Source organism: Stegodyphus dumicola, chromosome 1 (assembly GCF_044657685.1).
Source record: "Stegodyphus dumicola isolate Sdum_Otavi_A_Nest chromosome 1, ASM4465768v1".
NCBI classification, from domain to species: domain Eukaryota; kingdom Metazoa; phylum Arthropoda; class Arachnida; order Araneae; family Eresidae; genus Stegodyphus; species Stegodyphus dumicola.
The window spans coordinates 140,208,559-140,236,223 of NC_140768.1; the positions used below are offsets into that span (position 1 = coordinate 140,208,559).

The 27,665-nt window shown below is 30.9% G+C and overlaps 1 protein-coding gene across 1 annotated transcript in view; it reads left to right on the plus strand.

The window, feature by feature from the left end:
• Mcm5 (Minichromosome maintenance 5) overlaps positions 1–27,665 on the plus strand; it is a 71,710-nt gene that overhangs the window by 13,299 nt on the left and 30,746 nt on the right. Inside the window, exons 4-10 of the mRNA XM_085821421.1 lie at positions 5,417–5,589; positions 14,928–15,086; positions 15,303–15,384; positions 15,934–16,190; positions 17,322–17,433; positions 18,314–18,382; positions 24,714–24,854. Coding sequence (XP_085677547.1) covers positions 5,417–5,589; positions 14,928–15,086; positions 15,303–15,384; positions 15,934–16,190; positions 17,322–17,433; positions 18,314–18,382; positions 24,714–24,854 — 993 coding nt within the window. The remainder of the gene's footprint in view (positions 1–5,416; positions 5,590–14,927; positions 15,087–15,302; positions 15,385–15,933; positions 16,191–17,321; positions 17,434–18,313; positions 18,383–24,713; positions 24,855–27,665) is intronic.

The window sequence follows — 27,665 nt, forward strand, 5'->3', positions numbered from 1 at the left end:
TTTATGAAATAAAGAGCAATTATGATCTAAGGGGAATCAAATTTTACAAAAAAAAAAAAAAAAAAAAAAAGCTTAATATTTATTTGTTTAGTTTATTAAACATTTCTTTCCAAAACAAAATCCAATAACTGGAAAATTTCACCTTTTTACCTAACCAAATAGTTTGCGATATCTGAAAACCTTCAAATTCGCGGCTATCATCTTCATCGTCCTCACCATGAAATATGGAAAGCTGGCCATAAATTATGCCAAGTATTTTTTAACATATCTGGAGACATATCCTCGTACAATTTTGCTTTGTTCGGCACAGCAGATTTTATGCTAAAATATTTAAAAAATTCTTAAATAGACTTGCCATTATTCAAGAAATTTAACATGGATTTTAAAAATGCTACTTTATATTTGCATTTCAGCGGGCGCACTAATACTATATCCATAGGCTAAATGACAGACGTACAATTGGGAAGGAAGAATGATACGGATACATTATCTTTCACTAAAACTTTAAGCTAAGTATGAGCCGAACAGTTATCTACTATCAGCACTATTTTTGAGTCATCAGGTAAACCAACCGAATTCAAATGTTGCGGAGCCTCAGGTATAAAAGATTTTCAAACCAATCATTCTTTAACGCTTCTGTCATCCATGCTTTTTTATTTGCACGATATATGATGGGGAAAATAATTACTCCTTTAAATGCTCAAGGTCGTGCATTTTTTCTGATTACGAAAAGTTTGCACTTGTGCGATCCTCCAGCATTTGTGCACACTAAAATTGTTAGTATTGCTTTGGAATCTTTGACACCAGTTAGAGCCTTTTCTATAGAGGTTTCCAAGGTATTTCGCGGTACATATTGCCAGAAAAGACCAGTTTCATGAGCATTGTAAATTTGTTCTGGAGATAATTGTTCATTAGTAACAAGTTCAATGAATTCATCTGCAAATTGTTCAGCAGCTTCAGTATCACTTGAAATTAACATGGTGATTTTTAAGTTTGGTTAACCAACCTTTCGAATATGTGCACTCGTGTTTAAGTTCATTTCTTTATGAAATATTTTGGCTTGAGCCATTAGCAATGGACCCGTCAATAGTACACCCTCGCTGCAATGCTGTCTGATCCATTCAATCATCTCCTTGTCATGATCATCACTTATGGCATAACAAACACTTTTTCTGTTATTTATTGCAAGTGGGGTGTTGGAATCCACAAAAAATTCAAAAGTACCTTTTTCTTTTTTCTTATATACAGTTGACTTTCCAATGCCATACTCCTCGCATAATTTTGAGACAAATATGCCTTTATCCATTTTTTTGCAGCAATTCCATTTTTTGTTTAATGGACATCGAAACACGCTTTCGCTTTGTAGATCCTTTGGCAGCTCCAGAATTGGAAACTCTTTTCGACATAATTGAAAATTCAAGCTTAATTTTTATAAAATTGCTCTAATAATAACAGTCTGCAAAAAATAATAAGCTTTATCAAATTAGAAGATTAAGGAGCAACGTAATCTGCTGCATTAACTGAAATGCTTTAGAATCAGTAAAGATAATTTTAGCCTAGCTTAATAGCGTCTGTTATGCATTATTGGCTGTGTATCACAAGATTGGCGACGAAAGCCAAGTTGTTCCGCTAAATTTCGTCTTGCTCCTATTGCGTACTGAATTAAGCCTGAATTGTATTAGTTTAGTTTTTTACTATACTTATGTTTATTTCTTGCACATGCTTAAAACTAATCTGAGTCCTGAATAAATAAACTCCCACATATACTTTAGTCTTTACCTAGGGTAGATATTGCCCGGTGCAGTCTCTGCGGGTCCTAAATTCTGCTACAAAGCACCTTCCTAAGTTCTAAATTTTCGCCTACACTCTGGATCCCAGTGCTTTCCCTGAATTATAAAAACCTCTTATCTCTTAATTTTGCCGCTCAGTGCAGCTATATTCTGCCGCCACTTCTGGGTTTATGGTGAATAACATAACAGTTATTCTTAATTAAAATAGCATTAAATGTAATCTTTTGAATTATGAGTTTCATTATCAAAATCTATTTTTAGCATATGAAAGGAAATTTTTGTTGAATTTTTCCTCCTATCAACATTTCTTAGAGCAGCATTTAAAAATCTATAATCATCGCCAAGCGTAATGTTAGCATTAAAAGTTGCCATACTCTTGTTATTCAATTACTAATATAAAAAAAAGTTTAGACATCACTGCATGAGTTATTACTGAAGTTGTCATATATTGATGAACATGCGGTGATGAAAGCAAAATATAATAAATAATGCCTTGTGATGTCGGGGTCAGAGATATAAAATAGGTGAATGTTTCCATTTGAGATGTATGCCAAGTAGATATACTCAGCTACGGAGCCAAATTATTAATCTCACAAATTTAAGCTTATGTGATTTTTTTTCATAACAAGGTATTTTATTTAGTGCCTAAGTGGGTACTTTTCCGTTTCGCTGGCGCAAATCTTGCCAAGTAGATTTTATTGGAGACACGATACAGTATAAACATTAAAAATGTTAACAAATGTTAATTCTAAGAATTTTTTATTTTGAAGGCATATACATTTTAATATTGTTTAAAATTTTATAAAAAGCCAATAAATAAAGACAATAAGTTTGTAAAAAGACATTTAATTTACTATACTTTCATGGTTCAATATCCTGATTCGCCGGTTCATATCACTTGATCCCCTGATCTCACGTAAACTACGCTACAAAAATCTAATTCTCTCAGTAATTATCTACATTAATTCAAGTTAAATCTTAATTTGGAATACAAGTTTAAAATGCTAGAAATATTTCAATTCGTCTTAATAGCTTATTCAGAAATTATGTAAAACTGCAGTGTTTACTTCGCTAGTGCATTCTCTTTAGAATTGATGAATTTAACCCTTGACTTTGCCTTTTCTATATTTTTGCCTTCGGGTGGGCGGTGTGATTGCATCCTAATTGACTTAATTACCATGAATGGTCTTAGGGCATAAAATTTAGCTATCTTGTAAAAATTCTATGTAATTTTATGTACATAGAACCTATTAGAAAGTACCTATTGTTCTGTTTTCATTTTTTACATACACATTTTGCCAGAATTAAGAAATCCTTAATTTGCTTTAGATATCAGAATGATCATTTCAGTCTGCACATAATTTTTAATTTTATGGATGACCTTATCAAAGAACTTATTTATTATCATATAAAATCTAAAAATGACGCATTTAGGGTATTTGTTTTATGATATTATTGGTGCTCCTTAGATTAAAAACGGTACTTTTCCGTTTTCCGGGTGCGAATGGCCTTGGGGCATAAAATTGAGCTATCTGGTAAAAATTCTATGTAATTTTATGCCAGTTTTGAAAATGAGGCGTAAAAGGTTACCAAAGAGGATATTCCGTTTGGCATCAGTTGTACCACTACTGGCGCCTGCGCCGGCAAAACGGAAAAGTACCCCTATGTGAAATTAAGAATTGGAATTTTTAAGTGAAAATCTTCACCTGTTTTATTATGGAAGGAAAAATCAAAAGCATACAAAAAAAAAAAAAAAAAAAAAAGTTTGTGGCTTTGAGGTCCGAATCTCTGACTTTATATTGTATCTACAAAAATCCCAAATGTGGAATTGCCAAAATCCCGATGAGTCTGGACCTTGTACTTTGTACTATGCTTATTTTCAGAAGAAATATTCACAAATATTTGAAAAAATTTGTAATTTTGTGTAAATTAACAAAATTTTAATAATATAAAGTATTATCACAGAACTATTAAAAATGCAAGATGTGTTAATTATTTTAATAATACAGTATAAAGTTCGTAATCCGGACTTGTCAAGACTTCGGCGATTCCAGATTAGGGGTTTTTCCGGATTATAGATCATCAATTTAAATCTGGTAAAATAGCATGCAGAAATTATACTATTAAAAATATGAAACCATAATTTATGAAACAAAAAGAAATTATGATCTAAAGGGTATCAAATTTTACAAAAATAAAAGGCTTAATATTTATTTGTTTACTTCATTAAACATTTCTTTCAATGTGCGCATTTGTAAAGCATATGCGCGTAATGTATTCTCTACACGCATGCGTAAAGTTTGTGGCTTTGAGGTCCGGATTATTGATCATTCCGGATAATGGATATCCAGATTACGGACTTTATACTGTATAATAAAAATTTTAAATGTACTTTCTAATTATCTTCAACCCCCTTCCTGGAAAGTCGCCAGTGTGAAAAGCAACAGTCATTTTCAAAATGTCAACTTACTAAGAATTCTGTAAAAGAGAATCAATCAATAAATTTTAAAAAGCAAGAAACATGCATAACAAAACACCTTTTTTTCAAGAAATCAAGTAAATTTTTGCACTGTTCTCTCCTTGTGCATAATGATCTACTTAAAACAAATTTGAAAATTCCGCAAATTCAGTATCCTATATTCTAACATTTTGCTTGCTCTTTTTCATATTATGTTTCCATACAATTCGATTTAAGAAGTGTAACTTCATGAAATACAGGTTTTTGCATTCTCTTCTGTTAAGCAAAATGCCATATTTTCTGCAATGCAGTTGTTTCTTTTTCATCAGCCAGTAAACTCTTCAGTCCCATTCAGATTTGTTACAATAAAGTTTACTTGTTACAACAAGTTTACTTAATTCCCTCTCTTAAAAAAAGAACACCAACCAGAAAAATGACTTGAATTTAGAGGGCACATGTGCATAGCTGGCTAGCTATATAAATACATATTAACAATTTCACGAGTTGCCAGATGAGTTGTAATTTGGCAGCATTGTGCATTGCCTCGTGAATACTTTTCGGGGAAGGGCACAAGATAATCATAAAGAACTTTTTAGATTTTAACCCACTACCCTTTATGAACTTATTTCCACAGCATAAAAATATTTTTGCTTAATATATTGCAAAGAAATTGATTGTTTACAAATTGGTTTAAATATTACTTAATCAGATTGAATATTTTATGAGTGACAGGAGGCAAAAAAGTGAAATAGGATAAATGTTAAATTTGTGTCTTCTAAAATAGAGCTCCGCTGAAACTTATAAGCAAGTAATAATTGCTTCCATGATTCTTGATATTGGCATTTAATCCACTTGTTCATTGAAGTATAATCTGATATTTTCTGTACATTGGTTCTCAGAAATTTTTGCTCCATTCTTCTTTTTCACTGTGTGTCAAAATATTCATCCTTCATAAAGTTTTTTTTTTTTTTTTATTATAATTTGATTGGCTGAAAAGCTGCTGTTATTTATGCTTATGTTACATCTGAACTTTTAATTTACTATCATTTTTGTTTCATAAGTAAGTTTTTAAATTTTTGTAAATTCGATTTGTATGTGAATCAACTCCAAAATTCAAGCTGTATCATTTTATATATATATACTTATAATGAATTTTATAATTTTACAGTCAGATCATATTTCAAAATTGGTGAAAATACCAGGTATAATTATTGCTGCAACAAATGTGCAAGCTAAAGCTACATGCATTAGTATTCAGTGTCGCTCTTGCAAGGAAATAGTTCCCAAGATTAAAATTAAGCCTGGTCTTGATGGTTACAACTTGCCACGGAGATGCAACAGGTAGACTTTTTTTTTAACAGTTCATAAATTGTGCTTATTTTTCCTAGGTCAAATATGATTACAAATATCTGAATGGAAGACTAAATAAGAATCTAAATTTATATGATATTGTTTGTAAGAATCCTTCCTTTTTATACACGAAAGTTCCTGAGAGTAGTGATATATATTTTCTCCCTGGCAGCATTACTAAAAGGTGGTGAATGATGATTCTTTACTCCCAGGATTTGGTAAATGGGGCCCCTAATCCCCAGTTGGCCTTTGAAAAGGGGAGTATATAAAGTATTTTCTCCCTCCTTTCAGCATGCCTTCGGGGTGTAACAGCACACTCAATGCGTATTCAAGAGGTCCAGGTTCGCATCCTGATCGCATTGCTCATTTTTCACATCTCCTTTAAAAAATCGTAATGATTCTACAATATAATTGATATGTTAAACACATTGTGTCATAACTGTAGTTACCTTTGTTTCAAAGATCTTGTGACAGTTGTTAACAATGGAGTTAAAACTATTGCATCATTTAGGAAAATTCCATTGTTTTTGAGATTCCATTGTCATTTTATGGCATTCTTTTGCATATTTTTTTGGAGGGGGACTGCATATCTTTAATTTGAAGTTTTCTGAAGCTTCTTTTTCCTTAACAGTAGTAACTGGCAATGTAAAAATCTGAATTCAGATTTGATTGCCCTTAATTGTATTCCTAAGATTGGCCTGGAAAAAGTTTCTTGAGCTGTCGTGCTATTGAGAAAGGAGGAAGGAAACTGTATTCCTGAATTATCTCTAAAAGGTCTGATTTTGCTTCATCTGCCAGAATTAATGAAATAGCATGGTTTGTAAAACTAGCTATTTTTGATATAATATTTGCAGTGTTTATACATTTAAATGCTAATTTAGAAGCTAGTCCTTTTTAAAATACCTAAACATGACTCTCCTTGGGCATATAGGCCTGTGGGTTTTTGCCAGACTTCATCTTGCATACCTAATCTATCCTTTAAAATTCTTATATTCAGTAATATTAATTTCTTGCTAGTTAGTAACTGGAAATTGGAAGATATGTCTTATAATTATTTTATCTTTATTTTATTGTGAGATTTCTTTAATTTCATCATCTATCATCTCTTTCATTTCTACTATGAAATAATTTTTTTCTGAAAAATTAGCTCTTTTATCAATTTATTTTAAATCTCGTTCATTAACATTTCTATTTAACTTGTCTTCCTATCCTATTAACATATTCACCTTTAATTTAAATTTTCACATTTTCAAGAATATATTACTCATTTTCTGAAAAGAAACCTAGAGTCCTATTATGCTTGTTTGATTCAGCGTGACGTTTGTAAGAGGGCCTTTTGCCCAAGGAGAAAGATATCTATGTAGAGAACTTTCTGAAGGAAACAGACTGGTATTTACGTTTCTCAAGAGGAAAACAAGAAAAACACTCATGCCAAACCTGTTTACTATCAGGTTAATACCTTTATTAAACATGCAGCCTAATGTATATTTTGAGTTTTTGATCGCAAATCGTTTTCTTTCAGATATTGTAAATCTTCTTTTCCTTTCAGTATTAAATTCCATGAAGACTCATAAAATTTTAAATTGATCTGCTTAAAGAGACTACGAAGATTAACAACAATGAATTGAAAATAATATAAAACGTGTGATAATGAGATAGTGTTCTGTTAGAACCGGATTCAGAAATGTGTGAATGTATGTGCATGTATGTGTAAATGTATACACACACATACCTTCATGCTTACATATATACATGAACACATACATTTCTGGATCCGGTCCTGATAACAGAATAATACTGAAAATGATTTTTTATCTCATTTTAGATAAATTAAATTGTTAATAATTAATTAAATTTTGAATTTCATTTTGTTAGTTGTTTAATGAAAATTACACAAGTTCTGCAAATGCTCAAGAATATAACACCCTTTTTTTAAATTGATTTCAATTTTTTTAAAATGGTACTCTTAATATATTTAGAGATTGAAAATTAACTATCATAATTTATTTTGGGAACATATTTCAAAAATTTCGTGGCTGATTTGCATTCCTCCTAGACATCATTTCTCACCCTTGTTCCAGCTTTGATATAGAGTATCCTAAAATGTCATATACAAACTTTGCTGTCTTTTCTGACCATGACAAACAAGTTTTACATGGGAAGTTGAGTCCGACAATCAAACTGTGTGGTGTTACAGCAATATAACATAACATATAATTGACAACATAGTTGCCCTTTTGGGACACCTTGTGTATATTCATAATCTAGAAATTCTCATATACAAGTATTGCATTTGTTGAAAATATGTAGGGATATTTGTAATCTACAAATTCTCATATATAAATACTGTATTTGTTAAAAATATATAGTAGCAGCGAGATTCATAAAATCGAAGTAAAATTTAACATGTTCCCTCAGACACACAGATATCAATTTTTTTTAAAACAATTATTAAAAATGAAATTACTAAAAACAAAATTACGTGTTGGAAAGCTAACAATTTTATTACTATTGAAATCTGCCATACAGGTATCTCTTGAGACAAACAATTCATAGAACTATACTCCTTGAACAGTATATATTTAAGTAAATAATTTATTTTAATTTTTGTCATTCTTATCAGTTATTTATAAATCATTGATTAAATGTGGAATAAATCATAAATTTTCTGGAATCCAAATTCTGAAACATTTTTGAATCCTTCATGTAAGCTTAATGTGTGTGTGTGGGGGGGGGGGAACTTAAGTAAAACTTTTTAAAATAAGGTGAAGTTTGGAATCTGCATTTGATGAATAGCAAATTTAAAAATGCACATTTGGCATGAAAGAAATGAAAAGCATGATAAAAAAGTCTTAAATTTTGAGTTTGATATTCTGAAAATAACTTGACATAATATATATGAATAATGTCTCACATTTCAATTAATAAATGAAAATCCAGCAGGTGTACTTGAATAATTCAGCTAGCAAACAAGTGGTTTTTATATATCATTCAAATTTTTTAATTTTGAATCTTTTCTAGCATTCATGGGATTTGAGTTTTTATTCTTCCCATATGTATTAGTAATTACATATATTAGAGTCTGGTAGTCATGGTGTCTGGAAATTGTTATCAAGCAAAGTAATTTAGCTGTCATTATGCTTGTTAAAGCAAATTTGTAAAATACAAACTGCAGAAGGTTATGCTGTGTCATTCAGTTTATGTACATATTAGTTATTTTAATAAAAGGTGTTAGCTACAGTAAAAATAGTTTATTAACTACAATTAAAGGAAAAATTCTATTGCTGCTGCCCTATTTAAAAATTCTTCAGTATAAACAATTCTCAGTCCTAATTTTTTTGCAAAATTTTATGTATTCAAAATACAACACTGGATATTTCTTAACCAAGTATTAAGAAACCCAAATTTCAGTTTAAAAATGAATCAAATATTGTTTTTCAGACATTTTTAAATTACACAGGCATGACACATTTCAATAAAAATTAAGTTCATTTTTATATGAGCTGCATAAAAAGAGAAGTAAATAAAAATGTTTCTCATAGCTCACTTAGATGAAATAGTCTTTGCTTTTATGAGTGAAATTACGTAAGATATCATTAACAAGTTTTCAGTGGGTAATTGGGCTTTATGTAAGTGTTGATGAAGATAGCCGTAGATTAAAAAATCTTAAATGAAAATTTCTGAATATCCTTTTTTTTCCTTACCTTTCTTTGAATGTTAATGCATTTTAATTTCTTTCAGAGATTAGAAGAATGCTAAATTTCAAAATACAGGGTTCGTACTGTCCTTAAAAGTCCTTAAATTTTTCAAAAATGATTTTTGGTCCTTAAAAGTCCTTAATTTTGGTCAAAATGAATAAACGGTCCTTAATTTTGCTCATTTGACATTTCTTATCATTTCTAATGATTGCCATTATAAGTGTGAAATGCGCTTTCTCATGAATATGGAATTAAAATTACACGGCTCTTAACCAATCTGTTGGCGGATTTGCGTTGCAAACGATAAAAAAAAAAACAATTGGCTATCCTAGGACGAAAGTATCGGGTGTCTGATTGGCTATTCACCCAATCTTTCGAAACAGGTGTTATCCATAAATTTATGCAGATTGTGATGAAAGCATGAAGCCGGAAGTTCTTTAAGAGGCGAAAGTGGTGATAAAGGTGCTCGAGGAAAAAAAAAGGGGGGGATTCTTGCCAAAATTAGAACAATTCCAACCTGGAAGGCCACAACCCCTCCGACGCCAATAGGAACGAGATGCCTGGAAAGTGCATTTTCAATAAACTGTGGCTTCATCAAGCTGACTACAAAGACTGGATATTGATGGATGACAATCCTTATAAAGCTAAATGTGGTCTTTGTCTGAAACAAATTGAAATTTCTAGAATGGAACAGTCAGCGCTGAAAATTCACATGAAAGCTTAGTTTCGTTTTATCATTTCAATTTGTTTTTACACGGTTTTGCTTACCTTAATTTATGTGTTTGTTTGAATTAAGCCATAAATTAATTTTTGATCACCTTCTACGGAGTTTATTCTCTTTTGCACATATATGTATGGGATATAGGGATTATGAGTTTATTTCTGCGGAGGGTTTGTTATCGATTTCGCGGGAAATCTATTGGCTCCATTTCGATTTTAGGTCACCAAGGGCAAATTCGGTAACGCTAGCCGAAAAAAAGTGAAGTTCGGAAATACATTTTGAAGCTTCAATAGACAATTAAGTATTTGGTTTAATCCTATGCACAAGGTATCCGTTGCATAAGGGATTTGGCTACTTTTGGCAACTTTATGATGAGCAGTAAACGGGACATATACGATGAGTAGTTAAACGGGTCATTTTGGTGTTGGCGATGATTTTCAAAATTGCACCAAGGCTGCACCGTATACTAGAATTTTATTAAGTATTTTTATAAAAGGAATACTGTTTTCAGAAGAATGTTATTGAATTTTAATATCGCATCAGTTATCCAAATAGTTGGTCGATATAAAATTTCATTGTGATAATGATTGAAATTATCTTTTGTTATTAAGCTAATTTCACCTATTTATAACTAGAAATTAAAATAAAAGCTAAATCCTGAATAAAAAGTCAGTGCTGAAATGATAAGGAAAAAATAAAAGAAACGGAAGATTAATAAATTAAAAGAAAATGACCGATAAGCGGAATGGCTGCTACACGGAGAAAACGTGTTCATGGTATTGCCATAGCATTCTTATGGCAATTTTAGCGATGTAACGGAATCTGTGCAGGAATGCTTGCCTAAAATATTTCGCGATGTCGCAATTTTTTATCGATATAGTACATTTTTTAAGTGTTAATATATAGTGTGTAAGAACAATTCATACATTTTTGTTTAACAATAAAACCAATTATTGCAGAATTTTTATCTTTGCTCCATCATCTGATAGATAAAGAAATAATGTTTTAATTAAAATTTTCTGCTGTGAAGTTCTGCTGTTACCGATGGTTGCAAAATGTCCCAGCAGTTGAAAGAGCCGTTGAAATATGGGATGACTTGCTACTATACGTTTAAAAAGTTGAAATGGGGCAGTTTAAAAAAAAATTCATTGAAATCCTTCTCAAATATTTTGGAGGCAACTAAGGATAAAACATTTCTTATAAAATTAAATTTTTTTCTCTCTCTGTCGAAAATATTATTGCCTTTCCTTGAATATTATCAAAGCAATAAACCACTTATTCCCTTTTTTGCTGAAGATGTCTTAAAACTTGTAAATGATTGCTTTTAGCACTTTAAAATCAAAAAATAATTTAAAAATTAAACTAGTATTTCAATGGCGTCTTAAGAAATATATAAACTTGCGCAATCTTGAAATCAGCGCGTACGCTAGATTTGGCGCGCTGTTAAATGGGCGCGTTTGCTAGATTTGGCGCTTTTGCGCCATTTTCGCTGCAATTTTTTTACTGCCCTCGAAACTGAATAGTACCGAAAATCTTTATAAATTTCATTTTAATGATCCAAATTGTTATAATGATAAAAGTAAAGTTTATTTGGGATTCATTGCTGAGCAGTTAATGAATGATAAATGCCGCAAGAAGGACATTTCACAAGCTCCAAGTTTTGCATTGAAACAAGGTCAACAATGTGTCAATATCCTTTCATTGCAATTATAATAGTAGTTGACTGTGTTTAAATAAATATCAAATAAGTTAAATAATAATCATGTAAATCTCTAAAATATCTGTGGCTGTTATTAGTGTGAAATACACTCATACAAGTTTTTCAAGAAATTATGTTCTTAATTTAATGTTGTCTACTTCATAACTTGTAGCGAGTTAGTTTAATTTTCAAAATTGTTTTATGTTAAGTATTAAATTGAATTTATTTAATAGTGCATAATACACATTTCTGTTAGTTTCTTAAATGGATAATTGCTTTATTCTATTCGTGTTTTTTTTTTTCCCTGATAGGTCCTTAATTTTTTCTTTGATGGTCCTTAAAAGTCCTTAATTTTCATGTAAGGAAATGTGTACGAACCCTGAAATACTTTCCTAGAATAGAAACGAGAATTATGCATATAATGAAGTAAAAATACATAGAATTCATTTATAAATTACAAATTTGTAAGTACCAAGCCTTAAGCTTAAACTCTGAATTAGATAACTTTTTCTGTATCACAGTTCCTCGTTTATTTGCATGTAATTCCCTTTCAGATTGGTATCTTTGCTTAAGTTAGGTAGAGAGAGTCGATTTAGCATTTATTTGGTGTTCTGCTTGTGTAAATGGTGCAGCATGTGTGAGCGGATGTACCAGATCAGCTTTGGCAACGAATGTATTAAATAGCATTTGGCTTTTATAACATTTGTTTCATCATCTTTTTTGAAGAAATTAGATATTTCTTTCACTTTTGTAGCACTAACTTCTTTGTTTACAGTCACCTTTCATGAATTGATAAATCTTTGTCATTAGTGGAAAGTACATGATATGCAGAAACTCTAGGTGCTGTAATCCATGGAAATTCTGTAGAATACGAGTCTTTAAATTTCTGACTTGATAATTTTAGCCTCTCATCCTAAGATGGGTTCTGAGGATTTTGTTATTCACAAACTTTCTAGTTTAATCACAACACATAAAGCATGCTGCATTTTCTCCTCATAATATAAGTGAATGGAATCTGCAGAAAAGAATGTAAACAATGTATTTTATCCTATAAATTCTTTGCCTGCATGGTGAATAAACCTTCAGTGCATGGTGCTTGATTGAAAAAATAAGGGTTGGCATTTGCTGACCTATGAATGGTTATTCTTCAAAACCAGCAAGACCATCAACTTAACACCTGGTGCATTAATGTCACAGATATTTTGCCAGTCATCAGAGGAATAAATTTGTTCTATTTTGCATATTTTTTCCATTGCCTCTCAGTAAAATCTGTAGTTTTTATAGTATTTTCCATAGCTCATACTTTTTAATGAATTTCCATAGAAACCCCAGATAATCCATTGTTCTTGGAATATTTAGGCTTATAATTCCTTACTAAATGTAGTATTTCATCTCGATGTACTCTGTCTTTGATATGATTTAAATCGAATTCCTCGTCATTATAATTCGCTTCTGATAGCGAAGAAAGTGACAGAAGTTATTGAAAACGAAAAAATTTCGATTGACAAATTAGTCGGTATTCTCGACACAGCAATTATAGGACTTGAACAGCGGAACTTTGTAACTGAACAAGAAATTATGTCTGTTTATAGAATTAAAGAGAATGTATTATCACATAAAAAACGAAGCAACTTAAACAACTTACATTGAAAGAAATGTTTAATAAAGTAAACAAATAAATATTAAGCTTTTTTTTAATATGTGTATACTAGAATGATTGTGAGGCTGTGAAACTGGTGGGATGTTAACATAGAATTAACATAGCATTGTTGTCATCAACTGTGGGGAAGTAGAGAAAGTGACTGCTTACTAGAAGAAGCACACAGAAACCAAAACCTCTTAAAAGACAACAACATTTATAATGATAGTGGAAATATCCACTAATAGTCCTCAGAAAGGAGCTATAAATAGTCAGTTAGGTGTAGCTAGGATTGCAGTTTTGCACGGGGTTTTTGTTTAAAGAACTGACTTTCCAGTGGTTCAACCTCACTTCTCATGCACATAATACTGTTATTATATAATACAGTCAAAAGTCGTTAATTCGGACACCCATAATCCGGACCTCAAAGCAACAAACTTTCTGCGCATGCGTCGCGTTGACGCATGTGCGTAAGACCTTTACGGCTGCGAATACGCGTGTGCGCAAAATACGCTTACGAATGCGCGTTTAATGTATAACTGACGGTATAAGCTAAGCTAAAATTATCTAATTCAGTTAATGTTGCGTTTAAATTGCGTTGTTCCTTAATCTTCGAATTGGATTCGGCTTATTATTTTTTGCAGACTGTTAGAGCAATTTTATAAAAGTAAGTTTGAACTTTCGATTATGTCAAATAGAATTTCTGATATATATTTACTAATATGTAAAGGATCTACAAAGCGAAAGTATGTTTCGAAATCCATTAAACAAAAAGTGGAATTGCTGCAAAAAATGGATAAAGGCATATCCTTTATTTATCTAAACTTTAATGTTTGTGTACCTAAACTTTATCTTTAATGCTGCGGTGTGCAATGAATTGGAAGTTGATCTGTCAGCACTATCCTTATCTTCAAGGCAGATGTTTATATTTTAGTTGGCTTATAATTCCTTACTAAATGTAGTATTTCATCTCGATGTACTCTGTCTTTGATATGATTTAAATCGAATTCCTCATCATTATAATTCACTTCTGATAGCGAAGAAAGTGACAGAAGTTATTGGAAACGAAAAAATTTCGATTGACAAATTAGTCGGTATTCTCGACACAGCAATTATAGGACTTGAACAGCGGAACTTTGTAACTGAACAAGAAATTATGTCTGTTTATAGAATTAAAGAGAATGTATTATCACATAAAAAACGAAGCAACTTAAACAACTTACATTGAAAGAAATGTTTAATAAAGTAAACAAATAAATATTAAGCTTTTTTTTCGTAAATTTTGTTACCCTTTAGATCATAATTGTTCTTTATTTCATAAATTACTGTTTCATATTTTTAATTTTATAATTTCTGCATGCCATCTTACCAGATTTAAACTGATGATTTATAATCCGGAAAAATCGATAAGCCGGAATCGCCGAAGTCCCGACGTGTCCGGATTAACGACTTTTGACTGTATAATCAAACTTGTAACTATAATTCTAACTTATGTATTCTAACTAGTATGTATGTTTTGAATAGTACTTGAGTTCTGGTTATGTTGCTTAATTTACTATTAATTTTTATTAGTGATCAAACAACTGGACAGCCTCGATGCCCTGTTGATCCTTACTTTATAGTACCTGACAAATGTGAATGTGTCGATTTTCAACTTTTAAAGATGCAAGAAACACCTGATAATGTGCCACATGGAGAAATGCCTCGTCATATGCAATTGTATTGTGATAGGTAATATTAGTACTTTGGTGTAACATATGCATTCAGATATATAAATTATCTGTCTTAGGTTTCCATTTTTTACTATTTTGATGTAATGTGCAGTCAGATATTTAGATCAGCATCAAAATTTGAATTATGTTTTCTCTTCCCTTTTTCTTTATCTTTTTTTCAGCTATTAATTATTTAAGTATTTTTAAAGAGTATTTAATTTTTATTTTTTATCAGAAATTTGTGCGAAAGAGTTGTACCTGGCAATAGAGTCACAGTTCTTGGCATTTATTCTATAAAAAAAGTAGCACGAACAAAGGTATGACATATTAAATATTGTATTTTTTAGTTATTTTATAGTTGCATTATTTTTAGTATATCTTCCAAGCGTATAATAATATGAAAAATTTAATTCGTTTTTAAACTAGGATTTAATATAGTAATGTAATTCATTTAATGACTGTAGATAAAATATCATCTTCAATAAATTAAGATATTCTGTATGTAAATAGTTTTAATGCAGAGACTTCAGATTCAAAATTTATACAACATTTATTTTTATAGCTCCTAATAGTGATGATACTTGATAATTAATGTGAATTAATTTGTGTGAGTGTGAATAATTGTGAATTAATGTGGTGATGGTTTTTTAGTTGAAAGTTTTTTGTAGATAACCTTTTGTTGTTATGTACGTCTTAATTCATCATTTTTAGTCTACCAAGTTAAGACTCTTGTAGATTGTAATAATAGAAATACAATAATGTAGTAATAAAAATGTAATGAATAAAAAAGTGTGGCATAATAGTTGTTTATCACATTAAGAATTATTTGACCCATACCTTTAAGAGTTATGAATTATTCGTTTTAGAAAGGAGCATCAGAAAAGCCTAATGTTGGAATCCGCAGTCCTTATGTTAGAGTTGTTGGCATATCAGTCATGACAGAAGGGGCTGGTCGTTCTACTGGTATAACATTTACACCCGAGGAAGAAGAAACTTTCCGATTTTTAGCTAGCAGCCCTAATATACTTGACCGTATCACAAAAAGCATAGCACCTTCAATCTATGGTTCAACTGACATCAAGAAAGCCATAGCCTGTATGTTGTTTGGAGGCTCTCGGAAAAGGTATGTTTATTCTTTGTTCTTAAATAACTTCAAATCTTTTATTTCTTCAGCATAAAATAAAATAATTTTATGACTGCAGTTTAATACTTAATATGAATTTTTAGCTGATGGCCTCATTTTTGCTAATTAAATACTTTTATAATATTGTACAGCAATTTTAATGAATTGGGCCAATTTTCAGAATTACCATAGTAGATTTTAGGATTTAGGTTACAATAGTCAATTTGATTTAATCATATCATATATTATTCAAAATTGTATCTGTAATACATTAAGTGCAAAAAATGTATAGATTTTTTTTTTTAAAGATCTTGCAAATTATTTTGCAATTGGCATATGGAACAGAAAATTCTTCCCTGTAACCAAGTATAAGTTGATTCATACTCAGCTTTATTGTAGTTGGTCCACTTGAACAGATAACCTATTAATAATTGTCATGCAGTAAGCAGTCTGTGTATTAAGTATTTGGTACATTTATAGTTATGTTTATAAATTGATTATTATGTCATGATTAATGTTTCAACCTACACTTTGCTTTTTTTCATGCATATCCTCATCTTTGAATATTCTGCTATTGTTTAATATTTAATTAGGGCAGGATTAAGACTTTTAGAGGCCTTTAAGCAGTTGAAAGGTTTTGGGGCCTTCATATATATATTTAGGACAATTCCCCCCCCCATTACTTAGTTTTGGTTTAACAGCTCCATACATTCTATAGTAAAGCGGCATTGGGAAATTTTTATGTTACTCCCCTTGGTGATTTTCTTTCACAATGGTTGCTGTAACACAAAAGTCTAAAATTTCATGTAACTTCAATGTAGTATTTTCCTCAAAATAAGTAGATTTACTAAGTTTGCCAAATCTGTGTTTTTAAACTGCTTCTAATGCTATAAACTTTATTTCATATAACCATTTGTTACATTGTAAAACATTAAAATGTTCCTGCTTACAATGAATGCTCACACAGAATGGTAAAATAGTATGTAGTATATATTTGAATGTTTCACACAATAAACTTTTACCGCGTGCATTGTTAAATTATGACATATGATTAATATTTTGATAAATTATAATAAATAATATTAATATGCAATTATTTTTTTTAAACTTTTGTATTTCTTTTCTTAACAGATTGCCTGATGGTTTGACTAGAAGAGGAGATGTAAATATTCTCTTACTTGGTGATCCTGGAACTGCAAAAAGTCAGTTGCTGAAATTTGTTGAAAAAGTAGCTCCGGTTGGTGTAAGTAAAATTTAAATTAAAATATATTTGTATAATGTCTAATATATTTATGATTTATTTGGCAACTACTGGCAACAACTGACAAAACATTTTGGGGTTCATTTTTAAAATTTTGCCAAGTTGAAACATAGTCACAGTATTGAATACTTTGTTGTAAGAAAACTATGCATTTTTTTGTGAACTGAAAATACTTGATATGTATTTATATTCAGCATTTGTAACATCTAGGAAGCTATTGTATTTTCACTCTGCAGCAATTAAATCCCTACTGATTGTGAAGTGTGTAAATTAACCAATAATAATAATAATAATAATAATAATAATAATAATAAGCTTATCTGTTCTGCAAACATAGATATTAATTTTGCTTGGAGGAAGGGCAAATTTTTAACATTTTCAAGAAAGCTTTTGAATAGTTTTGAGTTCACTGTTCAAATATATTCTTCTACATCAATTTTGAACCAAACTTTCAGGTCTTTTTTAATTTGTATGTCATCTCATTCTTTATCATTTAAACTTTTATTTTCAAACAGATTCCGTCCTACTGCAATGATATTTTTGAATGGGAAATGAACAAAGATGACAGATCATATTCAGTAGTGCAGATGCATAAATGATAATTTTAAATTGACAGTAATTGTCTAATTAAATTGTAAAGTCATAATTAAAACTTATAGAATTATTGATTCAATAGTTAATATTATAATCCTTTAATAGAATAAGATAAGAAAATAATGTAGTAAATTTTGATGTTTGAAAATTTCTTTTTATGTAATTATTTAATATTTTTCTTTTCTGTGTAAATTCAGTTTTAATAATGTACCTTATATTTCATTATAAATGACTTTTTATTTTAAATTATTGGTATTAAATTTAATAGGTATATACTTCTGGCAAAGGAAGCAGTGCTGCTGGTTTGACAGCTTCTGTAACAAGAGATCCACAATCTGTAAGTTTTGGCCAAAATGTAATCATATATTTGGTGATTGGTCTAAGACTTATTAAGTAATGTAATAATACTTGTATTTAATAAATAGCAATGTAAATTGTATTGAAGTGTTAAATAATTTTATGTAAACTTATGGCAATTTCATCATAACCTAATTTCTTGTGCTAAAACAAAACATGTTTAAAATGGGGCAGCCCTTAAATAAATCAACACTTTTACAACACAGTTTTAATATTTCCGTCTCTATATCTACTCCCCTCTTCCCCCCCAAAAAAAGTCAGTTTATGAAAGATACTGTAATGACTATTTCAGAAAATCTTCCTTACTGGCAAATTGTTGGTAGTTGGTAAATGTTTAAGTATGGCATTCTAACAACACTGTTGAAATGCCATACTTACACATCAAGCTATAAACAACCTCTACCTCAATGGCCGAATGTTTAATAATGCTCACTATTGGTAGTTCAACCTGGGCTCAATTAAAAAAAAAGGGGGTCAGCTGCGTATTTGGCTTTTGTGTAATGTGAATACAAATATGTTTTCCTTAAAAGTCCTCTACATGGGCTTCCTTCTCTTAGGCAGCTAGTGCTGATGTGCTTTACCATATTTGAATAACCTAATCAATAACACTGTTTTCCTGTAAAACAGATTGACAAAGAAATTGTCATTACCAAGTACCTGGGATGGAATTTCTTATATGGGATCTTGCAGCATATTAAAATCCAGAATAATTCAATACAAGCATTGTCAGGATATAACTAAAAAGACAGAAAAGAAAAAAAAAAAAAAAAAGTAGCTGATTGGACACCAGTTAACAAATGAGTTGAAGCTATATTTTCTACATGATTTCTACAATGAACAAACAAAATTTTAGACTGGAGCTTTCAATGCAAAGCTATAAGCAAACAGTTAATAAGTTTTTTTTTGGGGGGGGAGGGTGAAGGGTACCAAGGTTAAGATGCTGGTGAAGAAAGCTTAGAAGGGAATGTTTTGAAGAAAAGAAAATGCCTTTATTTAACGGTGATTACTAGCAATGTAAAAATAAATAAATAAATAAATAAAAAGTTCAGTTATATTTTTAACAGACATATTCCTTTTAGTTATGTAATAAAATTAGCATAGATATATGTGTATATAAGAAAAATTCTTACTTAATTTGTCTCTCAAATCTCATGTTTAATTTGGTTATTTCCTTTCTGTTTTAAAAGTAGTAACATGCTTATAATAAATTTATCAGAACTACATCGTTTCAAATTAATCTGTGTTGCATGATTCTTATATTAACTCATGATGCATATACTTATGTAATGGGGGGGGGAACTTTCTACCACTAATAATATTAAAATTTGCTCCTCTGCCCCCCAAATTAATTCATCACTAGGAATAAAGTTAAATCATAATTGTATTATTCTTTAACTTCCGTATTGTGATCCGTAAATTCTTTTCTTACTTGCCGTACTGTTAATATGTAATACATTACTTATTTTTATTTCTTCAAATATGTCATAAAGATGTGAAAACTAAAGAATGTGTGCACAGATTGCATTATTTTAGTTATGTAAAAAGTACTGAATAGATTTTGACTGCAAGTAAAACTTGATGCGCCAACTTCATCACATTCTGTGTCATCGACATAAAAATTTCTATTGCATTTATATATATATGTAATGTTTAGAACCTAATATTGTTTATATATACGTAATGTTTTTAGTTATTCCAACACATCGTTGGCGAATGGTGAGGCTATTCCATTACACGTTCTGGCAGATGGTTGATGAAGCTGGGATAATTGAAGTACGGAGAAAAATGACGACTCAGGACTTTTCACTTTTGACAGCAAGCATATCTTTATTTTAATTTACAGCAGATGACTTTTTCCAGATGGAGTTAATCAAATAACTTATTCAGTAATCGAACTATTAGATAAGACAGACTTAAACTTTAATACGTCATAACGTTCTAACAAAGAAAGAGGAGCATAACGGAAGCGTTAGTAGGACGAAGGCGAGAAGGCATCTGTTTAGGAGAACTTATGACGCAGCATTTATATGAAAGGTTATGTAACAGAGTAGCTTCTAGAAAAATGTAGAAAAACTTATGACGCAGCATTTATATGAGGAGGTTATGTAATAGGTGTGAATGTTCTAGAAGGTACTGGGTTAGGGGACGATCCTGAATTGCAGAAAAGTAATTAAAGGTTGCTGGTTCGCAAAGAGCAAAGCCATCGTATTTTTTTTATATTTTACATCCCCCCCCCCGTTAAAAAGAGAGGCCGGTATTGCACTTGTTGATAATTAAAAAGGTCTCACACTACGAAAACTTTGATAAGGAGTGGCTTGCACTGGTCTGGGATAATAGCACCTCGGAACAGTTTGCCTTGGAGAAACAAATTGGTAATTACTATTTCCTAGACCATCCAACGGCATCTGAACTAGAAGCAGTTTCCTAGCAAGAGTAATCCAGTCTTTCGGTGTGTCTATTTTTTGCACTGTTAACAGCATTCTTTGAGACTCAGGAAGTCCTTCCGTAAGTGCTTCCACCATTGTGGAATCTGTTAGTTTCAAGCTGGCTCCTAATTTCAACTTATTACGAAAATAAACATCTATATTATTAAATTTCTCGTATTTTAAAAACACAAAATCACTAAAATTAACAGATTCCGATGTTGTAAAGTATGTCTCGAAAATATCCTTTATGTTGTTCCATTCTTTATCTAAAACAATCACGTAAATAGAGGGCTAAAGCCTCTCCTCTAATACACTCTGAGAAAACAAATTTCTTTTCCTTTTCTGGAATGTTCTTTGCGGCACATTTCTCTTCAAACAATAGAAGATATTTGTCTATTGGAAAATTTGTACTTGTGCCGTCAAAAATAGGGAACTGAAATTTCACTGTATCCACAATAACCACGGATTCTTGCTTTTTAGTTGACATTTTTGCCGTTTTTGAGCGTGTTAGCATTCCAATCACCAAATCTTGAATTTAAGAGTTTGCATACACATCAATTTGAACACTAAAATCAATCACTTTAGAAGCACTTGATGAAATGCATAACATTGGAGATGAGGGAAAGCACTTAAGAATCACCGGAAAAAAAGCAAAAGCATCAGACGATCACACACACTGTCCTTGACCCACTGTTGAATTTAGAAGCGCGTTAGAAATAAATCCAGGAGCTTTTTTCCCACGTAGAGGATAAATCCTACTGGCTAAGCTTTGCTCTTTGCGAACCAGCAACCTTTAATTACTTTTCTGCAATTCAGGATCGTCCCCTAACCCAGTACCTTCTAGAACATTCGCACCTATTACATAACCTCCTCATATAAATGCTGCGTCATAAGTCTTTCTACATTTTTCTAGAAGCTACTCTGTTACATAACCTTTCATATAAATGCTGCGTCATAAGTTCTAAACAGATGCCTTCTCGCCTCAGTCCTGCTAACGCTTCCGTTATGCTCCTCTTTCTTTGTTAGAATGTTATGATGTATTAAAGTTTAAGTCAGTCTTATCTAATAGTTCAATTACTGAATAAGTTATTTGATTAACTCCATCTGGAAAAAGTCATCTGCTGTAAATTAAAATAAGTATATGCTTGCTGTCAAAAGTGAAAAGTCCTGAGTCGTAATTTTTCTCCGTACTTCAATCATCCCAGCTTCGTCAACCATCTGCCAGAACGTGTAATGGAATAGCCTCACCATTCGCCCACGATGTGTTGGAATAACTGAAAACATTACAGTTATTAATAAGCCGGCAGGATAGTTTCCTGCAGCCGCAAACCTCAATGGAAGAGAAGTTCGAATGCCTAGTGAAAAGGAATATTGAATTTGCTTCGCCGATCTCTACAGTATTTAGAAAAAAAGTGCTTTAAATCATCAGTGAATTACCGTTTAGGAATTAAGCATTACAGCGAGTTCAAGGTTGATCTGAGTTGGTGTTTGCAAGTATGTGTGACAGAAAGTTACTATTTGCACTTCCGCTTTTGCAACAGCTCAAAAATTATTACATTCGTGTGAATCTAGCTCAGGAACTAAATTATTTAATGTGCTGCGGATTCTATAGTTTTCATTTCAACTTTGGTTAAAATTTCTGCAATTTGTTTTGAGAAAATCTGAAATTCTTGTTCATTAATGTTTCTAATTTTTCATAATTATGTGTGAGCAAATTAAGTAACGAATTTTAAGCTATTTAAATTACTCATAGGGAAGGATATTAAGATAAGTTTTTATGTTTTTGAAATTTTGTTGAGAATTTTGAATACTAATTTTATAATTATTCTAAAAATGAAGTAGGTGTAAAAAATAAGTGAAATTATTACAGATAAGTAATATGAAATTATGGTAAATGCATGTTAAAATTTATGGCTTATTGTGTGTTAAGTATAGTATGATGAGGGTGTACTGGTTCCTTCAACAGAGGCCTGTAATACCTCTGTACAGTTGTTCCTTTTACCCTCTTCATGCAAGATAATGTTGGAGACTCTCATTTTATGAATGCATGTAAATTTTTTATATTATTATTGTTATTATTATTATTATTATATTTTTATTATGGAATGTATTAGTGCAGTTCTCAAAGGCCAGTTACCTTAATGCGAGGAACGGAGCCTTTTCAAGTAACTGTCTAGGCACCCTGGGCCACCAGTGCAGAGAACACACTGGTTAGCTCAAGAGGACAGCCCTATTGATGGATATGTTTGTTTAGTATTGCGAGGCTTTCTAGTTTGGTAAAATAAGGAATTGTAGATGAAAGATAATAACGGTGAAACCATAATTTCTGAAACTGTTACTCCTAATATATTTATTATGTTAAAATATAATTTATCAATATGAAAATTAATATCATAAATATTTATGTGCATTTAATTATAAGTAATAATTATGTAAAAGTTTATTTTGTGATATTCTGTAATAACAAGAACCTTCCCTGAAGAATTATGATTATGTGAATTCTCAAACAAAAAGACTTTTGGACTGAAATGCTGAAAAATTCAATAGGACTCAATCAAAAATTAAAAATTTATTTAAAAAAATTGATATTTATAAATTATACTTTACAGGACAAAAATTTTATGATTTATTTTTATTTTTTTTTTTTTACATTTGCTAGTGTTTTAACTCTTTCTCTTTAAAAAGGCTTCTCTGTCGCTACGCCTTTTTCTTTTTGAAGGGGGGAAATATGTAAGATAAAAAATGTATGAATCAGAATTATAATATAACTATAAACATTAATTCTTCCTCTCTATTCTAAAATCGTAATAACTTATCTGCATTGCGTCATTCAAATTAATCATGCGATCTTACGTAACCGTTAATACCAGATGCCTCTTGACGACCAATCACCGAATTGTAAACCAAAACTTTTCTCTTCGCGTGCTTCCATCCTTCATAACTACGCACTTCAGCTTTTGCTCTCTACTTTGCTAAGATGTAATTTCGCTGACTTGCTTTCTATCTCAGCAATATCAAAAATGTAAATCTTCTGTGGAAAGGCACAACTAGAGTGCCAAGTGATTGTGGACACAAATATCAATTGGAAATAAAAATGGAATTAAAACTGCCTCGACTGCCAAGTTTTTTAAATACTACGCAATCAAAATTCTTCTTCAATACGGATCTAATCACGCATCGACACTGCTCCGGGTTTTCCTTGCGCTTTTAATATTACATATATATATTATATATAATTTTTTTTAATTATAATCACATTTTGCATAACTTTAATGAACCTTAAGAATAAATGTGGTTAAAATTAAAAATATTTGTATAAGAATCTTGCAGCATTCATGGGAGGAAATGAAATATCTGTTATATAGTTTATATTTTTAGTGGTTTGTGGCTTGTTTATTTTTAAAATAAAGCTGTGGTGATTATTTAGGTGTGGATTTATTTATTAAATTTTTACTTTAATTTCAGAAGGTGTAAGATAAATAAATGAGAAAAAAAGAAAAATATTTTTGCATGCAAGTAAAACTTGTCCCTAGTTTATATATAAGAAATGCAACTTCTGCATTTTATTTAATCAAGGCTAATTTTTATGCACCCTATATTGTGTAGCTTATGAAATCAAACTAAGTTCTGAAATTTGCCCTGATATATACAGTAGCTGACCATGTTTTATCTTTATTATTATATTATGCAAATGCACTAATATGGGTAAAAGATGTAATATAATAATATAGATAAAGATACAATAAATATAGATAAATATTTTGTATGTAAATCCTCATTAGAATCTAAATTTCCATCAGAAATTATTATTAAAATATTTTGTGTAAGAAACATTATATTAAGCATTTAAATTTTATAGCATTTATCATTTAAATTATATTCCAGAGAAATTTTATAATGGAAGGTGGAGCCATGGTTCTTGCTGACGGAGGTGTTGTATGTATCGATGAATTTGATAAAATGCGTGAAGATGACAGGGTTGCAATTCATGAAGCTATGGAACAACAAACAATTTCTATAGCAAAAGTATGTAAGCTATGAAAAATTCATTTATCATTGATTATGATTAAAACAAAGTATTTCTCCCTCCCTTTCTTTTATGATAGTATAATGTGATGTAATGATGAGAAATATATTTTATTATTATATTAATAAAAACTACATTTGTAAACTTTACAGCTCAGTGTTTTAATCAGAACTGTATTCATATAATACATTTGGTTTGTGGATAATTTATTATTCAAATTATTTTCATATTCTAAAAAAACTGCAGTTTTGAATTGAATGTGTGCATTTTAAACATATTTCTTTAAATGCCTAAAGAGGTTTTTGAAGAATTTATTTTTAATGTAAACTCCCCCCCCCCCGCCCCCGTTTGGGATGTTTTTATACAATTCAAAGGCAAAGTATTGACGTGGGGAATATAAACCATGTGACTTTAAGGAATTCATCCCTTAAAGTTACCCCCAAAAGAAGAAATGCAGATTCCAATTTGAACCTTTTCTCAATCGCTGCCCATGTGTTCTTTTCAGATTTGTACAGAAAGCAAGCTGTGTACTTAACAAATACTGTCCAAGCAACCATGATGATTTCTAAAAAGAAATCAATTGATTTATGTTTTATATGTGTTTAAATCCCAGATAAAACATGCATATCTGTATTACTATGCATATTAATATCTTAACAGCAAATATATCAGTCTTTGCATCTGCAGATTTTAAGTATCTTGTGCTGAGGCATACAAAATCCAATGAGCCAGAAATGCATTTAAAATGCCTTTATTATTTCTACTACTCCTGATCTGAACTGCAGCCAGATCAAATTCCTAAATTTTTATGATAGTCAAAAGGCAATGGTTACATCTGTCATAGGCTTAGACCTTAGTCACCTTATAGGTGAAAACATGAGTTAGTCCAGTTTTAAACAAAAATCCCCGGGGAGATGTATTCGAGGGTCTCCTATTCCTTTTTGTCTACCTCAAATTTCTCAAGATGACTTTGGGCTGAACAGTATTTTTATGTATGCTGCAAAGGCACTGTACATTTACAAACAGTCATGGCCTTCTCTGAGCTTTAAATTTGGGCCCAAAGCTATTGCAGTGGCCTCCCGTACCACCATGCCTACAGGTCAGCATTATGAGTATATAGAAAGGCCATTCAAATGAACGGCTGTGTGTTTTTAAGATTTTCCTTAGGTGAATACAACATGAATACAAAGCATCCCATGGAAAATCTTCCATGATGACATCTCTTCCCTAAACCAGGTAGTTGTAGTGTTCTTTGTCATTTCTAAATAATCCAATCCCCCCCTTTTTTTAATTTGCAGTTGCCATTTATAATAAAAAGAAAAGACCTGCCTTTTACTACATCAGATATCACATGTTCAAGATATTACACGCTACATCATCACATTTCAAGAACAATAATATGAAGGAAGTTAAAACATCACAAGTTTACAGATTTTTCTGCTTAGATTCAACACTTTATTAAGCTTGAGATGTCTGCCTAACAATAATGTTTTTACTTAAAACAAAAAAGACATCAACAGGGACATGACATGAAACCCCTGTGTATGTTGTGTCTAATTAGTTCCCCTCTCCATTTTGAAAGCCATGGCTAAAGTTGAAAACTTCGAATTGTTTTGCAACAAGTTTTAAACTTCTTGTGTGATACAATGCCTATATATAGTAATGAAGCTCTCTCTGCTTATGACAATTATGATATAGTATGTATGCTTCTTGGTATAATGAAGTATGTATTGGATTTTTTAATCCTGTAGAAACAGTATGCTTTGAGAATAGCATCTGTAACCCTCTAAGCTGCATGCTTGTTTGGATCTATCAAGAAGACCTATAGTTAAACAGCATTTATTGGCAAAATTTGTGTGATTATTTTTAAGCTCTTTCATAAACTCACATTCATTAAGATGAAATTTACATTATTAAAGAAAGTAAGAAAGCAAAAGATCTTAAATTGTAAGCTAAAATGTACCAGGTCACAAAATTCTCATGACTGGATAAAGCCAGTCTTGGCACTCAGAGGGTTAATGTAGATTGTCACTGGAATAACTGTGACAAGAGTGATATTAATTTCAAATGGCATAAAACTTTTAAAATATGTAGCATATTAAATTGAAACTTTATCTCCTCTAGTATGTCTGTTATTTAAAATTTTCATTTGTAATGGGTAATATTAAATTTTAATTACTTTTCTTTCTAAGGAGTTTAAGTATAAAAATATTGTTCAACAGTAGTTTCAAAATTCATATAACTTATAAAACTATATAACTGGAAATACAAAAGCTTAAATTCGTGACCAATATTATCAAAATTTTGATTCAGTAAAGGCTGAATGAAGGTAGCACATCTTTGCTGACCACAAATAATAACCATAAAACCCTTAAAGAATAAAATTGTTTAGAAAATCTTCTACTGTGTAATTTATTATCGATGATTTCATATATGGTTGTTTATTAGCAACTTAAAATTTAGCAGTACAATAAAAGTAAGCTTACAGCTGTTGTAAAAAGTCCGTTCTGCTGACAGATGGTGCTACCTTCTTGTTCGCTTTACTCCTTTTTGGTATGAGTAAAACTGTGGTTTTCCCTCCACTGAAGATTTCTTTGCTTCTGATGATGAGGGACCTGTACCTGGCTGCTTTCAAAACTGAGAAAATCTTGGCTAAAATCTATGACAAACACAAGGCTATTGCTTTTGCCTAATTTTATCATTAAGTGCAGTTCATTACAGAGGTAAATGCACAAGAACAGAGTTATTATTTATATGAAATACACTGCACTGTTCTTCATTTCATGTCAATGGGATATACCTCTTGGTAG